General features: G+C 45.6%; 1 protein-coding gene across 2 annotated transcripts in view; it reads left to right on the forward strand.

The window, feature by feature from the left end:
* Window positions 1-1,664: 1,664 nt before the first annotated feature.
* Window positions 1,665-22,951, forward strand: part of CHST11 (carbohydrate sulfotransferase 11) — a 176,459-nt gene continuing 155,172 nt past the window's right edge. Inside the window, exon 1 of one of the 2 annotated variants that reach the window (XM_051608285.1) lies at window positions 1,665-1,796. In XM_051608285.1, the coding sequence (XP_051464245.1) occupies window positions 1,679-1,796 (118 nt within the window). In that variant the 5' untranslated portion in view covers window positions 1,665-1,678. The remainder of the gene's footprint in view (window positions 1,797-22,951) is intronic. The other variant, XM_051608286.1, reaches the window with a different exon arrangement.

The following is a 22,951-nucleotide window of genomic DNA, read 5'->3' on the forward strand; positions in this document are numbered from 1 at the left end:
ATGTTTCTGTCACCATTACCCAGGAAGAAATAGCTTTTGGTTTTGTTGGTTGTGTTTTTGGGTTGGTTTGGGTATTTTTTCAAGCTTAAAATCTTTTTTACCCCACTTGCTTCCCAGCTTTGGACTGGGTCTGTTCAGGGCTATTTTCCTTTAAAAGACCCCTGTCCCCAACCACATTGGAAAAACAGAAACCTTCAGGAAAAAGATGCTTCTATGCATGAAGATGGTATCAGCACCAGGAAAAGGATTCTCACTTTAGCAAAAAGAAAAGCCACAGCAAACCAGTGTTTGGGTGCATCAGAGGAACAAACAGAGCCCTTAACCCAGCACGAGGATAAACGGTGTGTCGCTAAGAACATCATTTCATTCAGCAAAGTACTTTTCAACACCCATCTAGTTCCAAGCAAGTGGACAGTCCCAGTAGTCTGGGAGCTCTGCTGTGTGGTTCCTGTTGGAAGCGGAGCTCAGGACGTGGCTGACGAAGAGCTGCTGCGGCACCGCTGGCGCGGGAGCCCCAGGCCCCGCTGCCCACACGCGTGGGCAAGGCAGATGGCTTTTGTTCTGTCGCACGGAGCCGCTCTGCATTCCTCCCACGTACCATCGCCTATCTCGTTGCCGGTTGTTGCTTCCCCGGGACCGAGGGGTAGACTTCGGTGGAGGAAGAATCTTTTTTTGTTTTCCGCAGGCAAACGAGCTATTAGTTGGTGAGTTCCAAAAACTTGACGCCTTGCAGTTATAAGCAGAAAGCCGTTCGTTTCTGGCATCCCAGGTGGCACTGTTCTCATCAGGGATGATTCAGGGCTTCTGGAAGTCAGTGTTTACACCGATTATAAATATTACAAGCTACCGGTCGGGACAGTGCAACTCCGCAGGATACACCAGTGGCTGTAAGAGAATCTCTTACGTAAGCCTGAAGCGAGAGGAGACCTTGCAGAAGGCGTTTAGGATTAACAGAGCGATGGGCACCACGCACACACGAAGCGGGAGAAGACAATTCCTCCCCGCAGACAGGGCGCGGGGGAAAAAGCCCTGCTCGGCGCGGGGCGGGCCGGGGAGGCGGCGCAGCACGGGGGGATCGGCCCCGCTCCTCGCCCACCCGCCCCCAGGCCCCCGACGGGAGCGAGTTCACCGGCAGAGGGGCCGCAACGACAGCGGTTCGGGTCCGGGTCCGGGGTCTGTGTCGGGGTGCGGGGTCTGTGTCGGGGTCCGGGTCAGCCGCCCCGGCCGCCCCCTCCCCCCTCAGCGCCCCCAACCGCCGCCCGCCCTCGCGGCGCCCGCACGCGTCCGCACGCGCCCCGCCCCTCCCCGCCCCCCGCGGCGGCAGCCCCTCGAGGCAGCGCGAGCCTCCCCGCCCGCCGCCGCCGCCGCCGCCGCCGGGCGGGACCATCGCTGGCGCTGCCGAGGGGGGGGGGTCGCGCTCCGCCCCGGCTCCCCGCCCGGCCCGCCTCCCCCCCGCACCGCGCAGGGCGCCCCTCCGCCTGCCGCGCCGCGTGGTCACGCCCAGCGCAGGCATTAGCGCCCCCCGGCGCGGGGCGCGGGCGCCCGGGCATCCTCCGGCGCGGCGGCCACAGGAGCGGCGGCTCCTCCCGGCAGCTCGGAGCGCCGCGGGCGCGGAGCGGCTCTTAGCGCCAGCCCTGCGCGCTCCGCCGCTCCCCCCGCCCCGCCGCCGGGCAACGCCATGAAGCCGGCGGTGCTGGAAGTAATGAGGATGAACCGGGTGTGCAGGATGGTCCTGGTCACTTCCGTGGGCTCCTTCATCCTCGTCATCTTCTATTTCCAAAGTATGTTGCACCCAGGTAGGGCACCGGCACCGCCGCACCGGCACCACCGCAACGGCGTCGGCTCCGCGGAGGGTAGTGCCCGGCCCCGCTCCGCTCCTTGCCGGCGCAGGTGGCGGCAGCCCCGGCTCCTCTTCCCCGGCAGCCCCGGCTCCTCAGCCCCGGCTCCTCTTCCCCGGCAGCCCCGGCTCCTCTTCCCCGGCAGCCCCGGCTCCCGGCTCCGCTGCGGCAGGCGCGGGGCTCTCTCTGCAGCCCGCCCGGCAGCCCCGTCCCGGCCACCGCCCGGGAAGGTCGCCTCGCCCCCCGCAGGAAACTTCCCGCGGGAGGGGGTGGGGGGGGTGGGAAAGTTGCTTTCTATTTGATTTGTGTTCTTTCCTGCCGTGTATCGTACGCTTGGGGGAACGCGGAGCGGGGAGGGCACAGGCTGGCGAGCCCTGCCGCGGCGCCGGTCCCTGTCCGGTCCCTGCCCGCCCAGAGGGGACTCCGGGCCGCCGATGGGGCTGCGGGGCTGTGGCTTCGCGGCGTGTAGCCCTTAGGGGTGCCCGGCACCCCGCGGCCGGCCAGGGGCACCCGCTGTCGCCGGCGGGCAACTTGGCGGCGGCTCGCCCAAGTTGGCGAGGGCGGGTGCCCGTCCTGTCCCTGCCGCTCCCGCTGCGGGCTCTGCCCGCTCCTGCCTCACCTCCGCCCCGCGCTGCGGAGCTCCTGGTGGGGCTGCCGGCTGGGCACCAGGGTCCGGACAGACCCAGCCTGCGGGTGGCGCGCAGGGGTGTGGCGAGCCCTGGTCCGAACTCCGAGCTACATGAGGTGACCTGAGTGGTCCAGTTTGCGTGCGCCCTGGACGCTGGGGACAGAGCTGTGCCGCGGGAGCAGATGCGGGCTCCCAGGGAAGTCCCTCCTAGGTTGGCTGCTGATTCACGGGAAGGTGGGATCGGGCCACAGAAACTTCATTCAGTGTCTGCTGTGTGCACAGATCCATCGTGAATTGCAGCGAGACTGCTTTGTGCAGCTTAGCTGTGAAATTTATCCAGCGTGGCAAAAAAAAATTCATTTTTATCTATCCGGCTGTCTCCCTTTCTTTTTCCCCCCTTCCTGCCTGATGAGAGAGGTGGAACTTGCGCCTGCAGTGTCTTTGTGCAGGGATCTGACAGCTGAGCAGGTGAGCAAGGCTGGTAGGAGGGAGTCGTACCTCTTAGCTGCCCAGCAGCTGTAGCTGGCAGGGCTTCTCGGCAGGCCGGTCTGCTCAGCCCTACCTGTAAATTTCTCCTACCAGCTCTTGAGTGTCGCGGCTGCAGGCATATTGGTTGTAGCAAACAAGGAGATTAGTAAAAAGAAAGGAAGACGTACTCAGTTTGGTTCTTATCTTCCCTTCTTGTGGCTACCAAACTGTGGTTGACGAAAAATGTTTTGTCTTTAAAGTTTCTGAAAAGGTAGAGGCTTAGTGCCCTGATAGGGTTAGGAATCAGTAGATCTGCTGTTCTGTGGTGAAGCCAAGTCCTGTTTGGCATTTTTCTATCAGCTGTCTGCTCCTCCAAAGTTGCTGTCATTTACTTGATGAATGTGTTCTCTTATGGTGCCCATCTGTGTTAATACCTGCCAGCTCCCTGGAAAAATTAGCATATTTTTTCTTTCCTGCTGTGTCTGTTCCATGCTGACTGGTTTCACAAGGAGTGCTCAGTTCTTAGCAGACCTGGGGAAGGCTTTATTTTAGGGCTTCGAGGTACCATGCAGAATTGTTGGTTGTAACACAGAGTCACCATTTCAATAAAAGTATATTTTCATTGGTTGCGTTCCACAGGTAACAGGGTTTGCACATAAATTCAGAAAACGTGGCCAAGAGTTATTATTTCCCCTTGTTTCAGATGGATTATAGTGCTGGAACACAAAATCGGTGTGCAGTAGGGAAGAGATTAAACGAAATATTATTCTGTGAAATTTTTGAATGCAGAGAAATCTCCTTTCAAGGATTCTCAATATGCTGTATAGCAAACTGCTGGAGATTATGGCTTTATATTTGTGCTACTGTGAAACTATAAATAGGTTGAGATTTTAGTACAATTCAGAGGATTTACCATGAACTCTGAGGAGAGAATGTGATGCTGTGGAATCACCAGGAGGATTATCTGCACCCATTTTCCATTTGACACATATTTAGGTTGTTAAGCATGAGTAGTGTAGATCTGGAAATAAATGAGATCACAACCTGTCTGTCTTTATTGTCCTTTTTTCATCATAATGGATTCTGCTTGGTTTGTGGGCTGTTCCTCTAGTGGAAACTGCTAGAAATATATAAAACTCTAATCTAGACCTGTATAGAGTGTGGTGAAAGGGTTAATGTGCAGTTAGTAAGGCTTGAAAAGCTGTTTTCACCAGATATCTGTACATGATTGTATGTGTTAGTGTCTCGATTGTATGTGTTAATGTCTCGGTGGTGCAAGTGATAGATCAATGTGAGTGCTTGAAGGACCAGGAGAGAGGTAGGTAGCAGACCTGCCAATGTGATGCACATCAGGTGGCAGATCACTTTGAGGCATTATATCCTGATTTTAAGATACATCAGTAGCCCTTCTTGATGTATGTTTTAAACTCATTGGAGCTGAATCCTGGGCAGAGTGCATGTCAGTTGGGATGAAACTGTAGCTGTTAAGAGCTTTCAAAATCTTGGCTGATGCCCTTTGAGTTGTGGAGGGTGTTCTAAATTTTAGCTGGTCTCTGATGGAGTGTCCGTCTGAGGATGGCTACTGGAGGGAACTCTGTCTCATACCCTGGCTTGTTACCTCTCGCTGTCATCGGTAACTTGCACTTCTCTCTAAGATGGGCACTTTGTAATTGGAATGAGCTGAAAAATTCCCACCTGGACTTTTTGGATGGAAAATAAGTTTAAGTTCTTTGCAAGAAGTATCAGCTCCTTATTAAAAACCTGGCAGTTTTGTCACCCACCAAGTTCTCTTGGTGAATTTCAGGAGACTTGTTCTTTCCCTACAGAGCTTTCTAGACAATTTCAGGTGTGACACAGAAGGGGAAAGATGCTAGCAGGCCATCAAATGATGAGTCCAACGCTTCTTGGGGATAAAACAACTTTTTCTATTAGATGTGCATTTTCCATTTTAGTAAGTCTGAATGTGGATCTCTTGCTAGAAACATTAGAAAAACAAATTTCTGCTGACAAGTTTTTTTTTTTCTATGTGATAAACAACTAGGAATATTACATAGTTAGCGGAAGCCATTCTTACACAAACAAAATCCCCTAATAACAAAAACAATCTCAAAGCCTGAAGCAGGGAAGGTGAGCTTAGCTTAATCTTTGTGAGAGAATGTGATGTTGTGTCCCCTCTGCTGTACCTCAATACCAGCATATTGGAAGGAGATCAGGTGCTTTTTACTCCTTGTTTGTTCTGGCTTCATACCTGTTTTTTATTGTAAATGTGCCATCTAGTTAATGCACCTTTGCACCTTCTGAATGTAGATTCAAGAGAGAGATTGCCTGTGTGAAGGGGAACTCACCCTCCCAAACTGGGTTTCCTGACCAGTTGTTGTTGGAGGAACAGGAATGGTGCTGCTCTGGTGCTCAGGAGCACTGTAAAGAACACTTTGGAGATGATCCTGGCTTTTGTGGCTTGTCTATGGGTTCAGGTATGTGTTTGGTCCTGATAGAGGAAATGGCAATGGGAACTTTACTGTGTTTTCCTGTTGCCTGTCTAGCCTTTTCTGAAAAAAACAACCACCCAACATTCTGTAGTGTTTGCTCTGGCTGGATATAGCAATATATAGCTGATTTCCCATGACTCTTTGCTTGGAATATTTTCTTTCTTTACTCTCCTGCCATGTGCTATCTGGATAACTGAGTCCAAGCTGACTGTAGCTCCATGCTCCTGGATCTTCTGTCTGTGTACTCTGGGTTGGTTGTGTGGGTTTTATATGACAGCCCTGCACAGTTATATCTGCTGCCTTTCCTGTGATAACAGTTTGCTCACTAGTCCTTAGCTTGCTTACATGTTCCCAGATGTGCTTGCTTCTGTGGACATCCCAGCTGCAGTGAGCCAAGGGACTGTGTCAGTAAGTGCCGGCAGGAGCTGCTTTGCTAGGCAGGGGTCAGGCTGGTGATGTCCTGGCATCCTTCAACATGAAAAATTCCACATAAGAGGTAGAATAATGAATACTATATTTGTCTTGCCTAAGGCAGGTTTATGAAACTAACTTCTTCTAAGCCTGTTCCCATGCCTGTGCCCCCCATTGCAGACCAGAATGTTTTTGCTCCATTTTTGATCTCTTACTTTAGACTTGCGCTGTTCTCCTGTGGATGCTAAGAAAGGTTAGATTTTCAGACTTGCCTCCTGTCCATCTTCTCAGTTACACATACAGCACTGTATAACTGATAGCTGCTTGTTCCTTACAGAAGGCTGACGTCTATCTTTGCTCAAATAACAACTCAGATCACATGAGACTTCCTTATTTTCTTTGTGTCTGAAGACATTGGTTTTGATGGAAGATTCTGTTTGAAAATCAATGCATCACTCTCCCATCTTGTGATTGATCCTTGCTTTTCCCCCTGCTTATAAAGGGAAGGAGATCTGCAAAGCAATGGGTGTGTGGCATTCCTTTGATGGACCCTGTGCACTGGTTTTAAATTATTCTGTTTGGGATACAGAGAAATGGAGTTCATTTGACAGCCACAAGAATCTGGCCCTCATTTAATTGCATGCAATGAAATCCATCCCCCAGTCACAGGCAGAAATCCTGCTGTGTGCCTGTGAGGGGGCTGTGCTGTATCCTTTTGTTGGAATCCCTATAAGCTTTTCATTGATTTCCATGGGACTGCATCGTCAGTGTGAGCAAACTTACTCTGGTCGCTCTTCTCCAAGGTACTGGTAGTCTGGAACTGCTTTAAGCTGGGAGTTAAACTGCTCTTTGAATCTTCTGAAAGTTTTCCCAGTTAGAGAATATTAAACATACTGCCAGGGAATCTTTTTCTGTCTCGGTCTATGAGTGTGGCTTTTTGTAGTAACTGCTTGCTGATGTTGAGAAATAAAACTGTTTCTGAGTCTGTCCATGCCAAAATTATCTGGCAGTGTCAACAGTAATGTCTAAATAAATTTTAATTTATCAGAATTCTTATTGCTCCACAGTTACCATTTCTACAGTGTAGATTTTAACAAGATTTTCATATTTTTTTGTTGTTACTGTGTATCAGTGTTGGGAAACTGTGCTGACTTCCATAGCATTAACGCTCTGTATTTGCAAGTGTAGAAGTGTTTAATGTCTAACTTTTTCATCAGCAAAGTCAATCTGAATGGAAACTTTTAGAAATAAACATACAGAGCAGTGCTTTTTATGAACAAATTTGTACAGTTGATCAAGTACAACTCGTATGTCAATTTTATCTCTAGGCAGGGTGAGCATGTTTCTGAATTCTTAAATTGTTTCCATTACTTTTCAGAAGTGACAGGTAGTTTATCTTGTACAGTACCATGTCACTAATTCTAAAAGTGGTTTGGAGAATTGGAAGAAATTAGATCCATGTTACTTTTCCCAAAGCCAGCACTACTGTATTTTGTTTGACTCTGTTACCAGACATGTTGTATCAAATCCTGCCTGACAAAGCTGCTGCAATTGTCCTTGTGTGAATGTCATTCTGGCACAGTTTTTCCTCTCAAGCCTTTTGGGCTGATGCGTATGTATGATGTATCAACTCTTAAGGTGATCCTGAGGGAGCAAAGGGTAGGGTTAGGGGGACACCAGGGTTTGAATCTGATACTTTTTCTTGCAGATTTTTTTGTGTTGTTCAGACGATTGGGTTGTGTGTGTCTTGTCTGAAGTGTCAACATATGTAAAATCAAGTGTGGGTAAAGGGCCTGGTTCAAATTAATCAAAAGAACAGTTTTCCCCTTCATTTTAAGGAAATAAAGGTAAGTTCAGGAATTTTGTGTTTGTGTAGACCTGACGTGTCTGGGATAAAGAGGATGTCTGTGGTGGGTCATTTAGATTCAGCAGCCACCTACTATATTAGAAGGGTAATGTTTCAAAGCACATTTGCATTTTGTTGGATGTTTCTGTTCCCTATGGAGCCTGTTAATGTAAGATCTTTGTGGACAAAGTAGGTATTTGACCTTACAGTTGCAATTCAAACTACAGAGTTTGGTTAATTCCTCGTTATTTGTGTTTCTGTATCCAGGTTATAGATTTGTTGTGGGCAGAATGCTTGCATGGGACAAAGTGGTGTTTCTGGCACAAGCCTCATCCTCAAGCTAGGAAGGTGAGACCACCAGAGACTACAGCAAACCAACAAGAGAATTCAGTTCCTAATTATCTTTGGCTCACGCCTCCAGACAGAGGTATTTTCTGGGATTCCAGTTTTGTGAATGCAATCAGTGGAGGATGCAGAGTGTTCCCTTTTCATGTAATTGGCACATGGAACTAAGGTTTAATGAATAAATTCTACTGCGTATATATTTGGACTCTGTGTTGCTTCTCTTGTATCTCTGTTATCCCCCATTTTTCATTTAATGCCAGATGGACCAATGTGGTTTGTTGGCTTGCCCTCTCCATATGCTCCTTAATAAGAAGCTGTTGGTGGGACTGTCTGGAGTAGGTCCATTCCCTCCTGTTAAACTGAGGTGATAAGTTTTCATGTGAATGGCCCATGTTAAATTTCAGATCCCTCCCTGCTGTCCCCAGCTGGTTGTCCCACCAGCAGTAGCATCATTAAGAAGTACTTAATGAAAGGCAGCCACTGCACACATAATTTGCACTTACACATGAGGAATAAGTGCATGGAGGGTGATGGCCTGTGGCAGTGTACATCCTCTGCTCTACTCCTTCTGTGGTGCCCTGTTTGGTCCCTGGGGGCTAGTGGGGAGCCCTTTAGAACAGGACATGGGAAGTGCACATGTGTCTGTGGGAGCTGGCTTGTTTTACCTGTCCCACTCTATGAACTTAAAGAGGGTTGAAAAGCTTTGTGCTGGCAAGTCTTAGAGAGCCAGAGTGAATCATAGAATGGTTTGGGTTGGAAGGGATGTTTAACATAATCTAGTTCCAACCCCCCTGTATGGGCAGGGACACCTCCCCTAGACCAGGCTGCTCAAAGTGCCCCATCCAACCTGGCTTTGAACACTTCCAGAGAGGGGGCATCCACAGCTTCTCTGGGCAACCTGTGCCAGTGTCTCACCACCCTCATAGAGGATTTCTTCCTGATGTCTAACCTAAATCTACCCTCTCTCACTTTGAAACTGTTGCATCCTATTACATGTCCTTTTAAAAAGCCCCTCCCCAGCTTTTGTGTATGCCCCTTTAGGTACTGGAAGGCCACTATAAGGTCTCCCCAAAGCCTCCTCTTCTTCAGGCAGAACAACCCCAACTCTCTCAGCCTGTCTTTATAGGAGAGGTGCTTCAGCTCTCTGGTCATCTCTGTGGCCCTCCTCTAGACTCGCTTCAACAGTTCCAGGTCCTTCTTGTGTTGAGGGCTACAGAACTGGAAGAAATCATCCTAATTTCTGTGACATAATAACAAGACTTTGACTAAACATTGTGGTATAAATAGGTGCAGCACAAGGATTTGTTAATTAGCAGCAAGTGAACTTTGTGTCCATGTGAATTAGGAAGGCTTCCCTGTATTAAAGAAATTTCCCTGCCTTTTTGGTTGCTTTTTCTGCCTTACCCAATGTTGGCAATGAAAGTAAATGGCAGCTCTGCTTTTGGCCTTAGTGATTTTACACATTAGAAACAAGGTCCTAAATGAGGCATTAGCATTTAGCTTGTAAGCATCAGAAGGGGATGTTATTTAAAAGAAACAAAAATAGATGGCTGTCACTGGAAACACTGGAGTAAAATGTCATGAGAACATACTGACTGACATTGAGACTAGATTTGGAAACTTAATGTTTCAGGGTTTTTTTTTTCCTCCTGACGAATTTGAATTTCTGGATTGAAAAAGCTGAGAATGAGCACTTATAAAATGCTGACAAAAAAAAAAAGGCTGCACATTAATCCATGTGGATATGCACATGTACCCACTCATCTACTGTCCTTACAAAATCTGTAGTTGGCTATCCAGGTAATCCACATGCATTGATTTCTGAAATGTAAACCCTGTGTTCCTAACAAGGAATATGAAATTCTTTGTTATTAAAAGAAATCCCACAAGTGCCAAGGGCTCCATACAAGTGTCTTTGTTATTTTACTAATTGAAATGTGTAGTCAGTGTGGTTTCTCATTTCTGTTATTTCTTCCTAATTTATAAAATACTTGGAAACATCCAGCTGGAGAGAAGTCACGATTTTATGAATTCCTTCTTTCTAGGCTGTAGAAGAGCAGGAATTTTTATGGGGGAACATCAGCTTAAACAGTAAGAGTGCCTCTTCAAGGTAGCCTTCATCTTGTCTGTGCCAGGCTGTAGACACTGAAGGATGACTTTGCATCCGTTACTATCAATCACTGCTGCAAGGGCTTCACACTCCTATGAAAGAACTTAAAAGAAGGTACTGGGGGAAATGGAAAATACAAACAATGCAATTGAGCAGAATTTCTCACAGCACTGTGATACCAGGGCTCTGGGAGATGGTAATTCTATCCAGCAAACAGCATGAAGGTAGGTGGACAACACCATGGAAAACCAGGTGTGAAATGCACACATCCTGTAAGTGTTTTCTGCCTTTAATTTTGCAATAGGAAGTAGCCTTAATTTCAAGGATGTGAGCAAAGTGATCTGCGTGTGGCTTTGCAGGATCCAGCACCCTTTCTCTTCTCTAGTAGGTGAAAGAGGAGGGTATGGTCCTTCTCAGCTGTGGTTGGTCTGCAGAGGAACTGCTGCTTCTTTGAACATTGTAAGCAGGCTGGTAGTCATTTTGTCAGGCTATAAGATGCCATCCTTAATAATAATATATAAAATTGCATCTTTTTATGTCACTTGGCTGGGTGGTGGGAGATGATGGGTTTTAATATCAGAGTCAAGGCATAATATTCCACAAGGAATAACAAGCTCTTTTGGGTTTAAATCCACTTTTCAAACACGTAGTCTGTAAAAAGCAGAGTATTGTGGGATTTTTTCATAGTCTGTTTTGTTTTAAAAGCCAACACTTCCTAGTATTTTTTTAAGACATTCTGTCCATTGAAGATAGATGTTTTATTAGGTGGTTTTCAGGATCCTCAGAGTAATGCCTTCTGAATTTACATAACAAGTGAAATGCTTTGTAGCTAGTAATGTTCATGCTTTTTCGGCTGATAAGTGATTATATGGGGGGGTCAAAAAGTTTTAAATTGGTAACTGGTAGGGATTTTTGGATTAGGGAAGGTAGACATATAATTAATAAGGTGGCTATAATTGGATCCCACAGATGATCTCTACTATAATACTGTGTCTTAAAACAAAGAGCTTTAGGTAGTTAAAATCCTTTCAAAGACTATTTGCATTATTGTGCTTTAAAGTTGATTGATAAGCAGGGAGAACAAAAATGTCTGTATTATCTGAAGTGACCTGACTCAGAATAGCACATTCTGCACCCACCTTGGCAGGTACCAGGAGCTGAATATGTCCTTCTAGTAATCTGTATTCATGGAATTGTCAGAGTTGGAAGGGTCTTCAAGAAGAGATCTTCCAGTCCAACTCCCCAGCTAAAGCAGGATTCCCTAGAGCACATTACTCAGGACTGTATCCAGGCAGGTTTTGAATGCCTCCAGAGAAGGGGACTTAACAACCTCACTGGGCAGCCTGTTCCAGTGCTCTGTCACCCTCAGAGTAAAGAAGCTTTTTCTCATATTTAAATGGAATTTCCTTTGTCCCAGCTTGTGCCTGTTGCCCGTTGTTCTGACACTGGGAACTACTGAAAAGGGTCTGGCTCCATCCTTCTTTCACCCACCCGTTAGATACTTACAGGCATTGATAAGGCCTTCCCTCAGCCTTCTCCAGGCTGGAGAACCCCAGCTCTCTCAGCCTTTCCTCATAAGGGAGATGCACCAATCCCCCAGTCATCTTCATCACCCTCCTCTGGACTTGCTCTAGTGGTTTCCTGTCTCTCTTGAACTAGAGAGCCCAGAACTGGACACTCTTCCAGATGTGGCCTCGGCAGGGGGAGAAGGGGAGAGTGACCTCTCTTGACCTACTGGCCTCCACTCTTCCTTATGCAGCCCAGGATTCCATTTGCCTTCTTGGCAGCAAGGGCACATTCCTGGCTCATGGATAATTTGCTATATACCAGGAATCCCAGATCCTTCACCTCAGAACTGCTTTCCAGCAGGTCCACCCCTAACCTGTATTGGTGCATAGGGTTCTTCCTCCCCAGGTGCAGGACCCTACACTTCTCCTTGTTGAACCTCATTAAGTTCCTTTCTGCACACCTCTCCAGGTCATACTGGATGGCAGCACAGACCTCTAGAGTGTCAGCTGCCTCAGCAAACTTGCTGAGGATACACTCTGTCCCCTTGTCCAGGTCACTGACAAATATGTTGAACGAGACCAAACTGAGTTTGATCCCTGGGGTCACCACTGCTTACAGGCTTCCAACTCTACCCTGCCCTGTTAATTACAACCCTCTGAGCTATGTCACACAGCCAGCTCTCAGTCCACCTCACTGTCCACTCATGTAGCCCACACTTCCTGAGTTTCTTAATGAGGATGTTATGGGAGATGGTGTCAAAAGCCTTGCTGAAGTCAAAGTAGATGACATCTACTGCTCAGCCCCTCATCCAGCCAATCAGTTATGCCATCACAGAAGGTTAGCAGATTGGTCAAGCATGATTTCCCCTTGGTAATTTCATATTGACCACTTCCAATAACTTCCTGTTCTTCAACCTTTAGAGATGACAACCAGAACGAGTTGCTCTATCACCTTTCCAGGGACAGAGATGAGACTAACCGGCCTGTAGTTCTCTGGGTCCTCCTTCTTGCCCTTTTGGAAGACTGGAGTGATATTGGCCTTCCTCCAGTCTTCAGGCACCTCTCCTCTTCTCCATGACCTTTCAAAGATGATGGAGAGTGTCCCAACAATAACATCTACCAGCTCTCGCAGCACTCACGGGTGCATCCCATCAGGGCCCATGGACTTACGGATGTCCAGTTTGGCCAAGTGGTCTCTAACCTAGTCCTCTTCTATTGAGGGAAAGTCTTCCTCTCTCCAGACCTTTCCCGTGTATTTTTACAGCTCATGCTGGAAGTGAGAGTAGAGAATTTATAGTAACTGAAGGGGAGGGGAATTAACACTTTTTTAAACACTCAATGATTAATAAAATGTGTCAGTTTATCAAACTGATAAAGCCTGTCTTGTTTAGCTGTCTTGGTCTTGATTAACTTCTAAAATATATTTCAGTTTCTAGATGGGGATAAATGCTTTCATTTTGGAGTTAAGTGTGTGTCCGTGTGCACACAATTTTGAAGTTAATGTAACCCCTAATCGAGTGGGATGAACACACCAGAGAACGGGGGTGGCCGTTGACACGTGTCCTCTGCCTCCCAAGCATTGGTGTGTCCCACTCGTTTGGGTTACTAGTAGTTGCAGAATCAGTCAGCTGGACGTTGTGCCAAGTTCCTGCCATCATTGCATTGGCAATCCTGTGGACCATGTTGGCTGATCTCTGCTTCTCCACCTTCCTCCTTTTCCTGAACTAGACTTGGTGGTGCTTTTTGGCAAGTTTAGGGAACCTCAAATGGGTGGATGAGGCTGCTGGCTAGGCTGTTGGTTTTGGAGTTTTGTTTTGGGCAAGCCATAAGATTTAATGACTTTTTCTGAAAGGAGTACGTTGATGAAGGGTTTGAATTTGCTGGTGAATTGATTGCATGAGGTCTGCATGGTTGACTGGAGGAGTCAGTGGTTGCTTTTGAGTTGATTTTAGTGAGCGTTGGATCAAGTCTGCTGTGCCAGAGCAGAGGATTTTTGAATTGCATAAAGGACACACATCCCCCATGGTGGGAGAAACAGAGGATTGCAGGCTCGGGTGATGCTCTAAACTGTTTCTCCCTTGTAAATCTGGGTCAGCTCCTTTGACTTGGTTATATCAATTCTGTATCAGAGCTGCTGTAACGGAAAGCTTAATTTGTCCCTCTGTATCTTCCTTCAGAGCAATTTAAAATAGAATAACAGCTTTGCTTTTCTGCTTTCTCACTTTTTTTTTTCCCCTACAGAAAGTATTTCTGCGTTCAAGTAAAAGGCAGCTTTTTTCCTATACAGATACATGCTTGAAGTATTGAAATGGGAGGTGCTATTTTCATTAGTTTCAGTGAAAATGACATTGACAGATAAGTGATGTGTAACCATTAGCATACAGGCCATCGCTGACAGGATCGATGTTTTCTGCTTTTGCCACAGAGCTTCTCTATCCCACGCAGAAAAGGCTATTAATATTTCTGGTGTGACAGCAAAAGTATAATTGCATTAAAGAAAAAAGTAGGGAAAAGTTGGGACTTCTGGAGCTGTTAACTGTTTTGAGATAAAACTCTTTTGAGATACTGAATGACCTGAAATGGATAATATAAGACAGACAGGTTTAATTAAAATTGTCTTCATATTTGGCTGGCTTGGTTCATTGCGTGTTTTGATTTTGTTTTGTTTTTTAACCCCAGAACACATCAGTGTTTCTGCTGAGTCTTTCCCCATTGTGTTGCCTGTTTCCTGAATGCTTTTCTTAATCTTCCAGAGTAGAGACAGGGGAATTTTTGCAGAGAATGCCAGGACAGTTTGCAGAACAAAAGTAGAGGTGGGGCTATTGGTTTCTGAATGATTAGTAATGCACAAAACCTATATATTAGTATAACTTCAGTGACTTACAGCCTCATCTATCCCAAGAATGGTGTAGCCAGCATGGTAACACATTACTGTGAGAACTCTTTGTGCAACTAGAAATGTCTCATTCCCTCCAGTGTGGCTGGGCACCAAGGGAAGCAAGCCATAATTCTTGCATCTGCAAACTAGCTTGGGTTGTTTCCCATTGCCAAACTTTACATAGGCATTTTCCCTTTCAATTCAGTTGTATTTATACTCTTCAGACCTTTTTCTTGTTTCTGCATTCATTGGGATGTGATATTACCAAGAGAGATTTATTTCACGCTCCTTTTCCAGCGGTGAGGAGATCTCTTGTCATCAGATTGTGGCATATGGCTCTTACTTTGCCAGAATGGTTGATGCCTGGTGTACTGCTTTGGCACTGTGGAAGCCTGGAAACACTGCTGAATGTCAAGCAGTGTGTGTTGTATATTGGTTAAGGGCAAGTCTGTGCTTTCTTACTATCTGCTGCAGTTGAAAGCTTTCACTAGCCGCAGGTTAAAAGCAGTATTTCTGGAAATCTTTGAGAGCTTGGGCCCAGGTCTACTTCTCTGGTAGTAATACTTGGCTTTAATCAAAAGGTTTAAAAATGTTCCACAAAGCATGTCCATGTTTTTTTTTTTTTCACTCTACAGCTAGGGAAACTGAGGCATGGACAGGAAGGGTATGTGTGCATGGATTTGGCTAATGGTTTCCCACCATGTTAATGGCACATCCAGGAGAACAGTGCAAACTAGATGTCTGGCAGAACCAAAGTCCCTACACTCAGCCCAAGAGACACCAATGCAGCCCCATCCCATCCAGGTGTGCTCTAAGCCGGTGAAGATGACTTCTTTGGCAGTTTTGTGTGTCCTTCATAGTGCTCCTGCCAGGCAAAGCCTCCTCTTGCAGATACATGAGAGTTAGAGAGCTCCTTTTGAGCTCTCCTGTGCAAGGTGTTGCCTCCATGAGGTCATGAGTTGTGCCCCAGGGCATCTAAGTCCTGATGCTAAGCACAGACATGCTCTGCTTGGTTGTACTACAGAACTGAAACATGAACAGTTCTTGCTTCCAGTTTTTTACTTTATTTTGCCTTTATGTTTGCATTTCTGAAGTGTAAATCTTCTCTGTGTATGCCCTGACAAACTCTGAATGCCCTTTCTTTTCTGGATCAGACGTTGAAGCGGTACTTGAAGGAGAAACATCAAAGGCCCTCTGTGGCTCTTGGAAAGTAACTCTAGTTAGTGACTTCTCATACTTCAGCATCACACACCCAGCTTGAAGTCAGGTTGCATAAATAGAGCTTGGAAGCAAGCAGCAAAAAAATATCCATCTTTTCAAGCTGAGCACAGCAAAGTTTGCTGCATAGAAAACATCTGACATCTTTGTTGCTTCCATTGCTTGAGAGATTTAGTCATTGACTAGGACAGCATTGTGTTCCCTAACAGAAGAGGAGCACTGCAGCTCAGGAATCTGGTTTTCTCTTGCCAGTTCTTTTCTGCCATGTGCAGACAGCGTCTCAGCTGCTTTATTCTTTAGCTACCTTCTCTCTTGCACTGTCTGAGCAACAGGCAGCCTTTTCTTTGTTTGGAAAAGGTTATCTTCTACACAGCGTTCAACACAGAAAAGTGGTTGTCTTGGTGAAAATGTCATGGCAATGCCATCATACAAATGTCTATTGAGATGCTGCACTGTGGTTTGGATGTAGACAAAGTGAGCTGGAGGCCATGCCTGTGCCTAAAAACCTTTCATGGAGTGGCAAGCCTGTCTTACTCTAGATAGCATTGTGCTTGGGCAGCTTTTGCCAATCGAGGTTTTACTGGTTTTGACAATCAATAAGGTTACAAAAAGGCATGCCTCTTTTTGTTTTATTTTGCCTTTCTGTCCAGGTCTACTAGAAATTTTGCTGCAAACCTAAGTTTATTAAAAAACAACAGAAGAGAGAGAAGAGCACATACAATAAAACTATATTTTTTGTATGATTTTCCTATGTCAGCAAAGCTCTTAAGTGTCTTTTGAGGCTGGTGTTCATGATCCATTCTGGGTTTTTCTTCCCACATCCATGATTAACATATCTGTACATTAAAACATTGCCTCTGTTGAAGATACATTGTCCCTGCACTTTGTTTTTTCTTATTTCGTTGCCATTTTAAGGTCAAAATTCCTGTCACTTATCAGAAAGGTAACATCAGGAATCTGATCAAGGGGCTGCAGCTGCTGGCTGTTGGTCTCCCAAGTGTTTCTTTTAGACCTCTGTTCTCTGTGAGATGTTGCTGGTGTTCGTTCCTTGAAACAGCAATCTCTGGTATAGCATTTCATGAATGTGTTTGCTGCTGCTCAGAATGGCCTCAGATCGAAAATCTAGCATCTCTTTCAGTTCCTATGGAGCTCTTCTTCATCAGAAGTAATGTTTCATGCAATCCTGTTTAAGGTGGGGAAACTGCTGTTACTTAACGTGTTTCTACCTCAGTCATGAAAACATAAAAAACCCGACTTCTCGTCTATCTTGCTGAACATGTGTGGCTGTTTGGCATAAGTGTACAGGACTAACAATTGCAGTCTGAGCTCAGTGAGGCATTTTGAAGAATCAGACCTTTTTCATCACTGCAAGACATCTAGGAATACTTCTCCTCCTGCCTTTTCACTCCCCTGCTCACCTGTATGTCTCTGTTCCCCTTCATAGTCAAACAAGTGTAGCAAAAAATGTACCTGCCTCTGTGAAATCCTAGAGTTTGTTTGCTTCTTGCTCATCTGTCTGAGATTAATTTTGCATTGGATTAGGAAAAATGTTGCTCTGTCACAAACTGTGGCTGGTACTAGATTGCCAGCACACTACACTTGAGTTCAAATGTTTGGGAAAGGGGCTACTTTAAAATTGCAATTATAGCCTAAAAATATGCATTCGGTCTTTTGTTTTCACCTTTAACTTCCTTGCTGGAAATAGCAGGGTTGTGTCATGTTTGTCATCTTTTCTAACTGTAGGCAGTTTTAAGCACAACATAGGTTATATAGCAAACTGGAAAAATATACACCTGTTGTCCTCAAGTGAAGGTGTGTAGGAAGGGCATTATGGCCCATGTTCGTGGAAACTAAAAGAGCTGATTTTTGAGCAGACAACCAGCGTTTAAGTGTTTAATTTATGTAGTAGTCCTTTCAGTTCCCTTCTGTTCCCGTGCCCTTTGACAATCAGGCTTGCCATTTTTTAACAAGCAAAGACACTGTTGAGTTCAGGGAATAAGACTCTTAATTTATTTTACTTGCTGCTTTCTTTGTCACTGTTATAAGATGATCCTTAGGGAGAAGAGGTTGACTCTGGGGAGGAGGGAAGCTTTGTCTTCCCAGGCTGCTAATATTCTGTCAGTACAATACAAGGTTGAGAGGTCAAAACTGCAAGTTAAGCACTTATGACCCAAAGGTACCTTACTTTCTCATACGCAAGTGAGGCAGCAGTGAGGGGGTCATGCTGTAAATGAACAAGATCTGAGAACCCTGTATTTGTGCATCTGTACCCATGGCTAATTTATGACTGGGACTTCTTGTGAAGATCTTTCATCCAGAACAGAGGGTGCAAAGATTGGAGTTCATGTTCAAGTGGACCATAGGAATTAGCTGGCAGGAAGGTCAGTTCCTGGTTTGCTTGTGTCTTTGTCCTTGCTATTCTGCAGCATCAGGACACTCTACCTTTGTGGCCCTGCTAACAGAAAGTCCTGTGATGGGCACATCACAGGCCAGATCTTGAGGGCAGGAGTCTGTTGTGCCTGACGTGCAGTGGCAGCACTGACATGTAATAGAGCTGCTCTGAATCTATACAGTTCAACGTAGGTAGGGGGTAGCCCCAGCACAACAAACAGTGAGTTATTGCTGCAAACAGTTGCTGGCTACCAAAGCTGGTAATTCTGACAGATTTATTCAGACTCAAGTGTGAGCCTGTGTTTGACCTCAATTATCACTTCACTTCTGCATTGCTTTGAAACTGGCTTGTATGAAGTTATGTGAGCTCCAAGGTGTGGGTGGAGAGAACATTCACACTTTCATTACTACTGAAGTGAGGATACATAACATCCCTCTCTGTGATACGGGTGAGCCAAGTCTAGATTGTCCACAGCTTCCTGCTTGTGTTCTTCACTGCCTACCTCGTACTGCCTTACACCAACACTATGAGGTTGTGCTAAGTAACTTGGTCAGCTGGCCTCTCTCCTGTGATAGGCAGATGTCCTGCTTTGTAGGGCACTGGGTGAGCTGCTACTGTCAGCAGTGCAAACTCACAGCATCTATGTCAGGATGAGCTGTGCCCCAACACTGCCCTTGGACTTGTGCTGCTAATGGTGGCATCCCTGGGTCATCTGCTTTGTTGGGAGACTAGGTTGCAGTAAAGTGACCAAGTTAGTGAATTCAATTTCCTAGCATAAGCCCGTAACTGTTCAGGAAGCGGCTGGAGGAGCTAGGAGTTGCACCTCTGTCACTAGGACCATCTCTCCTTCCCAACTTTTATGTCCCTGTTCTGCTGACATTGCCCAAAAATGTTGTTGTTCAGTAGTAAGCCTGGACCTCAGTAGGTTGAACAGACCCTAGGTGGGTTGCCTTGTCCTGTGGTATGTGATTAAACTAGAGGCAGAAATTGTTAATAGCGTCTGTTACTTTCCACCTCTTTTGTTGTTTGGAGTCCAGAAGATTTTTTTACTTCCTCATTAGAAAGACAGTATGTTCCTTGCAGACTTTTAATGAGTTATTTTTACCTCAGCTTTGCTGTGGTGTATCCCTTTTTTCTTTTAACATGGGAGAACAGGTGTCAGGGAGCAGCAAGAGAAGGGCTTCCCAGAAGAGGGGATGAGATAGGAGTCAAGGGTGAGCCCAGGGTGGGGAGTGCCCTCAGTGTTGGGCACAGCACAAAAGCAGGGTCATGACAGGCTCTGGCTATGGCCCCAATTAGGGTGAGGTAACAAGCTGAGAATACATCCACCCAGAAGACGGGGACTTAACCGTAAAAAGGGTATGAGGTCCATCCAGGAAGACCAGCCAGTAATTTAGGACATAAGGAGAAAAGGCTGGGCATAGGGCCACCTGTGACATAGCTTAGATCAGGACTGGGTGCCCAGGCCTGAGCTTGAGTAGACCTGCAGGCTTGTGGACTAGGAGTGGTAGGTTGGTCAGGGCAACTAAGGTGGGTCGGTGCCCTCAGGGCCCTGGCAGTAGTGTTGCTAGCTTGTTTTTATGATCTGCTGATGTACCACATGGTAAATGTGAAGATTTTTTTTAGTGGGGAGGGGTGCACATCTCAAATCATCATGGAAACATACAGCAGTTACAGCCAGGAACACCCCATGCCTGCTGAGCAGCTCCTTATTCAGACCTGGTGAAGTTACTTATCCTTCAAGTGACCAGAACAACATCTGGTGTAATCCAGGATTTGCAGCATTGTTACAGTATAAAACCTATGGTTTGGGTTTAAATGGATGGGTGTAAGAGGACAAAAAAAAGGTGGGGTATGAACATGTAGGTTGTCTGATCTTGTTCGGTTGAGGGGAGGAGTCCCTACTAGGGGAATCTATTTAATAATGAACATTCGTTTATTCAAAGGAAAACTAGTTACTTTCTTCTAAATGGATACACGTAGCCTGGTACCTGTTTGTAGAGGAACAGGACTGACTTTCCAAGTGTGCTGTCCCTGGCAGTGTTAGCTGATGACAATAAAGTGCATTGAAGGACGTGGCTTCTGTTGCTGCCTCCTCTTCTGCCATGAACATGCTGCTAGCTTTGTCTAGTTTGCTGGCTCTGGTGGTGCTGGCATGCAAACCAACACCAGTGTCCTGCTCCATGCTGGGCCATTCTTTATGGTTAATGTTGGTACACCTCTTGAGCTGGAATTGGTGGTGAAGCAGGCAAAACCTGATCAAAGCACATGCCCGATTGGTTATTTTAGATCATGCTTTAAAAATGCTGGATTTTCAAATGCTCCTATTAGTGGGCATTAGCACTGAGGAGAAATGTGTCACTGGGTAGTTATTTGAGTCAGAATTTAAGTATAGTTAAAAAGAGAATTCTGAATTTAATGTTATTAAAATAGATGCTTTAATTAAATACAGAACATTGCTGGAACCTGTGGATGCATGTAGGAAGTGTGCTGACCCATCTCCTGCAGCTTGATGTTGAGGCAAGAGAAACATTTTTGCAAGTATGGGCAAAGGGAGCTGGTGCTCACTGGACCTTCCTTACTGTTGGCTGTGCAGGTAGTTCATTTGGAAGGAGACGACTGTAATTCCAAGGGACTGAGCAGAAGAAACATATGTGGGTTCAGCCAGGAAGTTGTCAGGCTGATTAGCAACAGATTCTAAGGTCTGCATTGGAATAGTAACTGGAGAAGTAAAATTATAATTATGAATTTACATTTTTATCCTTTTGCTGTGTATCCTGATTTGCAAATTAATATTCTTTTGCAATGTTGCCTGTCAATCAGGTGCATTTCACTCTGTCAGTTGCCACCTTAGGGTTGGGTTGTCAGTGCTAACAAATACTTCAAATTAAATTGGGAGCTAACAGGCACAAGTGAGAGCAGTTTATCTCTGATTGTATGAACAAGTTCCCCTAATTCTTAGTGATTTGCCACTCAATTCCATTATGACACGAATTGATTAACCTTGTCTTATGAACAATTTAGTATGCCGTGCCACTTTCTAGTGTTGAAGATCATATTCTTATGATGTGTTTTTGATTAATCTTGTTTGTGTATGTTTTACCACCAGTTATTCCTAGTTGTAAATTCAGTCTTGTGCTTGGCTGCTCCCTATTTATTTTTACTGGAATATGTTATTCAGGGGCAATATCTTAAGGAAGATGCCTCCACCTCTGCACCAGACTGGAAAGCTTAAGTAATTGTTTAACAGAATGGCCAGAAAGACATAGAAGCCATAGGAGAGTTTCTGAGGACCTGTCTAGCAAGATTGCCTGACAAGCGAGATTTGTTTAATATTTTTATTTTGACCTTCATAGCATAAAGGATTGTGCTGCTTGGCTTTGCCAGTGACTGTTACAATGCTGGAAGTAAGCTGCAGGCTGCCAGGTCTTGTGGTTTGAAGGGAGGCAAGAAGAGAGAATAGATACACCACTGACATGAAAAAACAAATGCTTCTCGTTTTATCTTCATATCGTACCCCCCAAAAAATTTCATCAGTTATGTTAGTCTGAAAGAGACAGATTTTATGGCATTGAAGAGCTTAGTCTGGTGCTTGGAGGCTTAGTGAAGCTAAACCTTAACTGGAGTTTAAGTGGAAAGCTTTTCGAGTGATCTGGCAGTAAAAAATTAGATCTTGGGAAACAGAATTTGAGTTTATGTCAATTTATACAGTGTTAATCTCTGCAGAATGGATCTTAATGGAAGACTGACAGTTTGGGTTATGCTTGAAATTGATTCAGAGGTTGGTCCTTGATCACTGTAGATCCAGTTCTGAAGCTGACTTTTGAGCTGGGTTTGAGGATCAAAGCCTAAACATCACTTCATTTCAAGCTTGAGTGTCAGGCTCGAGGGTCTTGTTTTAAAGTGGGCTTTTGTTGCATACTGTGACTTCAAGTGCAAAATACACCATTGCATTGAAAATCTCTAGTCTTTGAGACTTAAAGGACTCATTGAAGATGAAGATGAAGCTGTTTGTGTACTTGTAAGCATTATGGGAAGAGACTTCAGGAAGAATGAAAAAGTGCAAGTGGCACAGAGGAGTGTGGCAAAAAAGAAGCATTGATATGGAGTTAAAAGATTAATGTTTGAAAGCAACGGCTTTGCCTGTGTTTGAAGTTGTAGCATTTGTGAGGAAGGACATGCTGCCCTCCCTGATGAAGGGAGGCTGAGCAGGATTTGCTAGCCTTGAAAGGATAGCAGCTTTGGTAGGATAAAGTCACTTTTACCTTCCGCTGCATCAATAAGAGACCTAAAGCACTTATGGCTGAGGAAAAGCCAATGCAGAGAAAGTTTTCAGAGACATGCTTAGAGACACAGCTGGAACTGTAAGTTACACCTTTAAACCATCCTTACAGACACAGCTTTCAAAACCAAGTGATGGGCAGAGCTGAAGGGGAGGCTGGAGTCTTCTGTCCTTCTTGGGCATGAGGAAAACCACTCATTGCATACCATCATCTTCCTGCCTTTCCTCACCTGCGTGATGTACTGCAGGTGTACAGTGTGACAGCTGGAAGGTGAGGACAAACAGGGAGGTCACAAGTGGAGGGTGCAGGGCTAAATTGAGGGTAAATCAGTTAAACATGAATGTGAAGAGGGAATCTGTTCAATTGCTTGAAGTACTTCTTTTTCTTAGACTAGTTTTCTGTATCACCCACTGCGTGTCACCTGCACGCAGTTGGCTTTGTCCTGGTCCTGTCTGCTGCCACTCCACTGCTCTGCCAGCCCTGGCACTTGGCTGTTTGATGAGGCAGTTCATCAGAAAACTTCTTTTTGGGGGGTGT

This window comes from Apus apus, chromosome 1, assembly GCF_020740795.1.
Source record: "Apus apus isolate bApuApu2 chromosome 1, bApuApu2.pri.cur, whole genome shotgun sequence".
NCBI classification, from domain to species: domain Eukaryota; kingdom Metazoa; phylum Chordata; class Aves; order Apodiformes; family Apodidae; genus Apus; species Apus apus.